This window comes from Chelonoidis abingdonii, chromosome 13, assembly GCF_003597395.2.
Source record: "Chelonoidis abingdonii isolate Lonesome George chromosome 13, CheloAbing_2.0, whole genome shotgun sequence".
Taxonomy (NCBI): domain Eukaryota; kingdom Metazoa; phylum Chordata; order Testudines; family Testudinidae; genus Chelonoidis; species Chelonoidis abingdonii.
In genome coordinates this window covers 5,140,588-5,148,834 of record NC_133781.1, presented here as the reverse complement: position 1 = coordinate 5,148,834, position 8,247 = coordinate 5,140,588, and the positions used below count along the sequence as shown (strand labels likewise).

Below are 8,247 nucleotides of genomic sequence, written 5' to 3'. Positions count from 1 at the left end.
GTTTCAACTACCTGAAAGGGGGTTCCAAAGAGGATGGATTGAGACTGTTCTCAGTGGTACCAGATGACAGAACAAGGAGTAATGGTATGAGGTTGCAGTGAGGGAGGTTTAGGTAGGATATTAGTAAAAACTTTTTCAGTAGGAGGGTAATGAAGCACTGGAATGGGTTACCTAGGGAGGTGATGGAATCTCCTTCCTTAGAGGTTTTTAAGGTCAGGCTTGACAAAGCCCTGGCTGGGACAATTCAGTTGGGGATTGGTCCTGCTTTGAGCAGGGGGTTGGACTAGATGACCTCCTGAGGTCTCTTCCAACCCTGATAGTCTATAATTGTGCCCTCGCCTAGCACCCATTCAGAGAAAAGTTATATCAGCTTCAATGTTTGGTAAATTAGATCTGGAGATGAGATAGTGAGCAATTCCATTTTTAGGGAGTCATAATTCAGGATCGTCTTGTTGAATTCCTTTGAGTTTGGTAGAAAAATTCTACCTTGGTTTATATTGAGGCCAATAATAATTTGTGTGGATTTTGCAGAGGGCCTTAAGATCAGACTGGTAGTGGATGACTGCTACCACCGCATAATATATTGCACTTATGTAAAAAAATCATAGCACTGTGTTTTGTTTTGTTCTTTTTTCCAGTTATCTATACCAAGCTCCTAGGAAGATGAAGTCTTTTTCCATCTCCCATACCATGTTGTGTTCACATCTGCCTTGTTATATAATTTTCTTCATTGCTCTCCATGTTCACAAGTTGGATTCAGGTAAGAATTTCTTCAATTCAGGCACCTGATTTCCAGTTTTAGGCACCAGTGCAATCCACAAACGTCCCGCTTGGCTTCTGCTTTACCTTGTAAGCGACTAAACTCACTGAGCAGCTATATTTCCACTTTAAAAGTTCCCTAGGCACCTATGTTTCTGGCTCTAGGCATGTGCACGGCTAACTCACTGTAGGCATCCTGACCCCTATCTCCTGGCTAAATCCCAGTACAATCCATGAAATGGAGGAAGATAGATGGAGTGCCTGATGAGAAGGGATTTGCACAGGGATCTGCCACCTCTCAGGGGAGTGGCCTAAACACTGGGCTCTAAAATATTCTGATAGGGTCTCTCTCCACCTCTGGTGTTGAAGTTGTTCCACTTTAATTGAGTAATTAATTATTAACTGGTCTAGGGAAGGAGCAAGACTGACACTATAGCTCAGTGGTTAGGACACTCCCCTGACAGATGGCAGATACCCATGATAATCCCTTCTCTTAATCAGGGCAGAGTGGGAACTGAACTGAAGGTATCCCGCATCCCAGCTGAATACCCTAAATACTGAGCTAAAGGTTATAAAGGTAGGTCACCTCCTTCCCCCCTCACTGCCTTGTGTGGAGTGAGGCAGGCATCTAACTCATTCTCAGAAGAAATGACTTAGGTGCCTAAGCCACCTGACTGCAGAAGTTGGGTTCCCATTTGTGGATCAATAGGCAGAGATAGGCACCTCCCTGCAGCCTGAACTTAAGCGCCAAACTTAGTGATAGGAGCAGGAAACAGAACACACCCTTCATATCGGTATCTCCCATTGGTTAGTTTAGGCAGTTCCCTGCCCAGCATGCTGGCTTTTGTGGATCCCATTCTTAGGAGCCTGTCTCTCTCCATTCATTGTATAGGGAACTTGGGCACCTAAATCAGTCTGTGGTGTTCTAGTGGTTTTCTAGGCACATAACTTTTAAGTGTTGCAATTCTCACTGTGGCAATGCCTAAATCCTTATGTAGATTTGGGTCCCAGTGAATTGCTCTTCTTTGATAACATCCATTCCTATTGTTCTGGAAGCAGGCAAGGAGCATGACTCATGATTACATTACCCCATCATTCCACTAGAATCATTCATCTTCCCTCTGTTTAATTCCTGCTATTTTCCTTGAGAATATTTCTGTTATAGTTTGGGTTAAATTGCAGTGAAATTGGCGGGTGTAACGATCAACCTTCATTTAAAATAGAAACAATTCAGTTCCCTTTTGAATAATCCTGATCTGGGCACCAGCATGGAATTTTGGGCACAAGCATGGATGCTTTGTCCAGACCACATTGTTGGGGAGCTAATTGCAAACACTGCCATAATCAGAAGAGCAAGAAATTGGTTGCCCAACAGAGTATATATGCTCAGGAAGAGATGTCTTTCTCCTCTCTTCCCATAATTTGCAGAAGTGAAAATGTTCATGGTTCATCCACTAGAACAGATGATGTTGGACTGCAGGAATGAATGCCAGGGAAAACAAAAACTTGTAAAAGAAAGGATACTGATCTGAGACTAGTGCATGACTGGAATATCAATTGGCAAACACAGCCATCCTGGAATATAGTGTCCCCTCACAATAAAAGTTTTCTGGACATAGTGGAAAATCTTGGAATTTTAAGGATGAAATACTGTATAGGAGGTGGGAGGAACCAGCAGGTGATGGGTACAGGTACCAGCTGGTTGTGCCAGATACACTGAAAAAGGAGGTTCTTAGTTTGTCATGATTGTAAAACTACTTGATATTTTGGGGCTGCAAAAACCTTAGCCAAGCTAAGAGAAATTCCATAGGGTGAAATCAAGGTGGGGTGTAGAAAATTGGTGCAGAAAATATAAAGATTCTGTTGTAACAAAGAGTCCCGCCAAGAGTGAGGGAGCTTCTATCTCGTGCGGGCCTTAGTGGTGCACTGCCATTTATATTCTTGGGTCCTTGCCTGAGACAGAGGCTAGCAATCAATATTTGCTGGTAGCTACAGACTACTTCAAAAAATGGCCTGATGTGTACCCAAGAAGAAATCAAGAGGTTGTTGACAGTAGCAGATGTCCAAGTGAATGAACTTTTCACCAGATTTGGAGTCCCAGGTGAGTTACACACCAGTTAAGGGAGAAACTTTGAATCCAAATTGTTTCATCGCATGTTTGTGAGATTGCAGGGATCAACAAAACTCACATCATCCTAATACACCCACAATCTGATGGGACCACAGAAAGGTTCAATAGGACGTTGGAAGTTCAGCTGGCTCCCTTTGTGGAACAGCACCAAAGGGACTGGAACCAGCATTTTCCATGCCTTTTGGTGGCTTACAGAACAGCAGCCAAGGAGAGTACAAAGTATAGTACAGCACTTCACACATTGAACCTCTCATGTGGAGTTCCTGAAGAGGAACAATTTAAATCATTTGGACTATATAGAAACCCTACAGTCTGAAACTGAAAAAATCTCGCACCTTTGCTAGAGAAAATGTGATGATAGCTTCTGATAAAATGAAAAGTTTCTTTGACATATATGGGGAAACTTTCAAAAGAGGGGACCTAGTCTGGCTTCACAACCCTGGGAGAAAGAAGAGGAGGAGCCCTAACCTGGGTAAACCTTGGAAGGGACCCTATAGAGTACTGACCTAAACAAATGAAGTGATGTATAAGATACAGCTGCATCCCAGGACTAAACACAAAGTTATCCATAAGGACCATCTGAGAAGGTACTAGTGGGACAAGATCTCAGTGTGGCTGCCCCTGAATCAAGAATGTAGCTGTGGAAACTAAGGCTGTGAACATTGTCACAGAGCTGAATTCCCCATTGGAAGAGAATGGGCAGGGACTGTCACAGTCAGAAGATTCCACAGAAACAAAAATTTTGCCTCGGAGGCTCCCTGAGAGAGTCCCCGTCTGGTGGCTGAAAGAAAATAAAGAAGGGAACAAAAAGTTCCAAAGAGCTTCGGATGGGAGTAAAACTTTTTGGTGATGTGAAAATATCCTCACAGACACTGGCCACTTATAGATAGTGACACTTGTATCACTTCTAAAGTGAAATTGGAGTACGTGTGGATTTTAAAGCTCTTTGAAATATTGGCTTTAACGAGAAGCCTTGGTTTCAGGATGAAACTTCCAAAAGGAGCCCTTGCCCAGTGCAGACAGACAGCAACTAACATGCACAACACATTCTCAGAAAGCTGCTGTGGGTGGGACTTGAATTTACTGATGCTTCTCAGGTTCAATGGCCACAACATGTCACCTAGAAAAACACAGTTAATCTGATTTTAGGCTGCCAGCAAACACTTTTGTTTACATGAGAGCCCTAGTTTATTGCCCATGCTCATTTCACTTTCTTTGGAGAATCAGTTTGGCTTGGCCCATGATGGAGTTCTCAATTTTACTCTCAATAACTTTTCCAAATAAGAGCTAGATTTTGATGTCATGTGATATCTTGGGAAACCTGTGATAAAATGACCCCATATTTAAATCACTCCAGACTCTACTCCAGGCTCCTATGAATCACACTACTTTCAAGAAAATCCAAGTCAGCGTGTTGATTTTTAGAGTGCTTAGGCCTGGTCTACATGGGGGGGAGGGGTTGATCTAAGTTATGCAACTTCAGCTACGTGAATAATGTAGCTGAAGTCGATGTACTTAGATCTACTTACTGCGGTGTCATCACTGTGGTGAGTCAATGGCTGAAGCTCCCCCGTCGACTCTGCCTGCGCCTTTCGCCCTGGTGGAGTACCGGAGTCGACGGGAGAGCGCTCGGCAGTTGATTTTATTGCATCTAGACTAGACGCGATAAATCGACCCCCTGCTGGATCACTGCCCGTCAATCCAGCTGGTAATGTAACAAGCCCTTAGACAAATAATATGTGTAACAGTAAGCAGCTCTCAACCTTAACTACGGCAGAGCTACTGTTCTAATGTTGTTTACCATATTTGGATGTTGTTAAAATACTTTGCATTTTGATCATTTCAATGATTTGTCATTCCATCAACACAGGAAATAATTAAACTAGCTATTTATAGACTAATTCATATATTTAATGGGGTGTGGGAAAGGGATTATTCCTTTCTGTGCTACTTCCCCTACTCTCTAAGGTGCCTGCTAACCCCAGTATCTCTTTCCTGCAGAACAACTAATATAGTAAATGGAATGCATGAGACCTGTGGAAGGTGGGAAGAGCGTGGGTCTTGGGGGCAGTGGGCATGGCATGGCTGCAGAACTGGGGCATTCCATATCTCCAAAAGACTTTAATAGTTCATTGGAGCCCCCTCAACTCCGACTACACCTGCCCACCACTATAGGGTGCTTGAAGCTGTAAAAAGCTTTCTAGTTATTGCAGTTATTGATAAATGAAATGGTTTTCAGGAGATGAATAAAACAATCTGAATTTCTGATTTTCTCAGGGCAATGCTAAGGAACCAGAGGGAAGAGATCTGAGGCCCTTGACTTTAACTGTCCAGACTTTCCAAGGAGTGGGTTTCTTGTAGAACAGATTTCCTTCCAGCCCCACATCACAGAGAGAGGCTTTCAGTTCAAATCCTATGATTTCTTTTACAAATTTCTGTTCACCTGGTGGTAGCAAAAGGGAACTCTTAGCAGTGATTTTTAATTAACTTTAACTCTGAACTTGCTGTATTTAAAATATATTTTGAAGACCTCTGTGAGGTCTGTTTTGTTTTATTTCTTAGACGTATCTATTTTCAGTTCCTTCCAGATAAAATTCTGTATCTTGGTTCCTTTGACAGTGAATTTCAAAGTCAAGGGACCTGATCACCCCATCACAGCCATTGCTGGTAAGGAAATTGTGTTATCCTGTCACCTGTTGCCCAGGATGAGCGCAGAAAACATGGAGGTGAGATGGTACCGGACTCAGTTCCTTGAAGTTATACATCTATATCAGGATGGAGTAGATCACTATGAAAAGCAGATGCCAGCATATCAGGGAAGGACAGAGCTTCTGAGAGATGGTATTGCCGATGGAAACATTGCATTGAGAATATACAGAATCACACCTGCTGATGAAGGACACTACAGTTGTTTTATCCAATCAAGTGCATTTTATGGAGAAGCTATGTTGGAGCTCAAAGTAGCAGGTTAGTCAATATTTGGATTTCCCAATAGGAGAAGTAAATTAAACTGTTTGACTCAGTAAAGGCCCATTCAGTCAGTTTCACAAGTTACAAACTTAGGCTGGAAACCTGGCCCCACTGAAGTCCGTGGTAAAATTCCTATTGACTTCGATGGGGCCAGGATTTCACCTCTCATTTCAGTTGTGGATTTTCCTGCCTCTTTATTATTCTCTGTCTGTGAAAGTAAATTTGTAATAATTCCTGAATTAGCTGAAATTCATTCAATTAAGAAATGAAATCTGTTTGATCACAAAATGATTGCATTTCTATGAAAGCTGCAAGATTGCAGCTGCCATTTCAGAAATCCTTTAGTGGGATTATTAAAGGGGAGGAGATCAAGGAGACAAAGTATAGGACAGCAACACAGGAAAGGGATCAGAAGGGAAATGGAGAAGGAAGATGAATAAGACCTACCACATCACCTCAGTGTGGGCCTAGCTCACAGAGGCTGCAAGAAACAGACCTCTGCCACCTGTATGAAAAACAGGTGAGCTGAGGAACCCATGGGCACCCCTGTATTGTGAATTCACTTGCAGGTCTCCACAGGGATGGAGGCCTTGGTGAGGGTGGTAGCTTCTCCCCTTGACAATGCTGAGGAGAAGAGGGAAAGTGACATTTCTGTCAGATGATCAGCAGCAACAACAGGATGTGTTGTCTGTAGGGACGCATGTGGTGCCATTTCTGTGGAGCAGGACCAGCTGCTCTCTTTGGAGAACCACTGGTGTTGCTCCTCTACTCACAGCCTGTGTACAGAGGAGTGCTGGGCCCTTTAGTGGATAAGGAAGGAACTCACTGGGAGGATGCTGTCATGTTCTGAAGCCTTGTCATGTTTTATTAATGTACACATATATGATTTGTAGACAACAGTTGTACATGTAAGAAATTTATTTTAAAGAACAAGTCCTAGGGTGGTGGCATTGCTGTGTGGTCTAGTGTGTAGGACACTGGTCTGAGACTTGGAAAATCTGGGTTCTGTTCTCTGCTCTATTACAGACTTACCGTGTGACCCTGGGAAGTCACTTTCCTTCTCTGTGCCTCAGTTTTCCCAACTGACCTTTTGTTTTGTTTTTGTCTTGGGAAAGAAAAAGAGAAAACATCAGATTTACTATAAACTTTAGACTGGAGATGTGCTCTAATCAGATATTTCAGAGAAACACCATTTAGCATAAACCACTTTGTTTAAATATTTACTTCATAACATGATTATTAACTCAATCTTTCAGCTGGTTTTATGACACAGCAGAACAATACTTGCCAGTGTCAGCACAAAATAATCCTTGTCAGTGTCTTATGGATGCTCTATGACTCTGGCAGCAAATCAGTAGGTATGGATAAAGATCCTCTTATTTGATCAGTCATCTTGTCCCCAACACGGTGCCCGCAGGCACCATGGCGCCCGCTGGGGCATCTGAGTGCGCCCGCGTACTGGCCGGCAGATGAGCGTCTGCCAAAATGCCGCCGACAAGCTGCGTCATCCAGAGGCATCGCTGCTGAAATGCTGCCAATTTTCGGCAGCATTTCAGCGGCGACACCTGTGGACGTTGCCGCTTGTCAGTGGAATTTCAGCAGATGCTCGTACGCCACCACAGTCCTCCGTGGCTTGTCATTTGGTGCCCGCCAGATGAAAAAGGTTGGGGACCACTGATGTAAGGTATCTGCTTACATGTAGGTCAGACAGCTCATAACTTGTCAAGATTCATAATTATTGTGAGATGCATGTATGAGTAATATTTAAAGAATAATGTATTAATTTTGAAAGTATGGTTCATGGACTTGGAGTAGAGATTAGTCCCCAGGAGATAATGTGTCTTGGTATTGACCCATTCAGGGAGGAAGGAGTTGCCACCATGCTCTATCTGGCCAGTGATGCACTACAGGGTTCAATTGCGTAGCCTTGCTCAATCCTAGGGCTTTCAATGAGAAAACATCAGCGTCAGCTACAAACAACTGAAACTTCTTCAAGGTAAAAAGTAAACATTGCAATAGGAGAGTGGTTCACCTTCTCTGTGAATAGAAACAAAAGACTGAGTATAACAGAGGAGGGGAAATTCCCTGTGGATACTTTCCTTGGGGAAGCCCTTTTGTGCACAAGGGCTGATGTCATGAATATTTGGATACTGATTCTTGTGAAACTAGCCAGCTCTGCCAGAGAATGAGCTTTGCTGGAGAAACCTACTTTATGAGATAGGAAATGTAATAAGTGTAGGCCCAGGTTAACCTTTTATGTCTTTTTGCTCTAACCAGTTGTTTCGATCACTGTCTCTCACTTCTAGTTAAATCTTTACCCTTATTTAAGTAAAATTACTTCGGTTTTGCAGTAAATGCTTACAAGTGCTGTGTGATCTACAGGAGTG

The 8,247-nt window shown here is 43.0% G+C and overlaps 1 protein-coding gene across 3 annotated transcripts in view; it reads left to right on the top strand.

Moving 5' to 3' along the window:
* The window catches only part of LOC116824332 (zinc finger protein RFP-like), a 97,170-nt gene that overhangs the window by 67,413 nt on the left and 21,510 nt on the right, over positions 1-8,247 (top strand). For 2 of the 3 annotated variants that reach the window (XM_032779528.2, XM_032779529.2), the window contains exons 2-3: positions 639-760; positions 5,510-5,857. The exons of the other annotated variant lie outside the window; for it this stretch is intronic. In XM_032779528.2, the coding sequence (XP_032635419.1) occupies positions 664-760; positions 5,510-5,857 (445 nt within the window). In that variant the 5' untranslated portion in view covers positions 639-663. The remainder of the gene's footprint in view (positions 1-638; positions 761-5,509; positions 5,858-8,247) is intronic. 3 annotated transcript variants of the gene reach the window in all.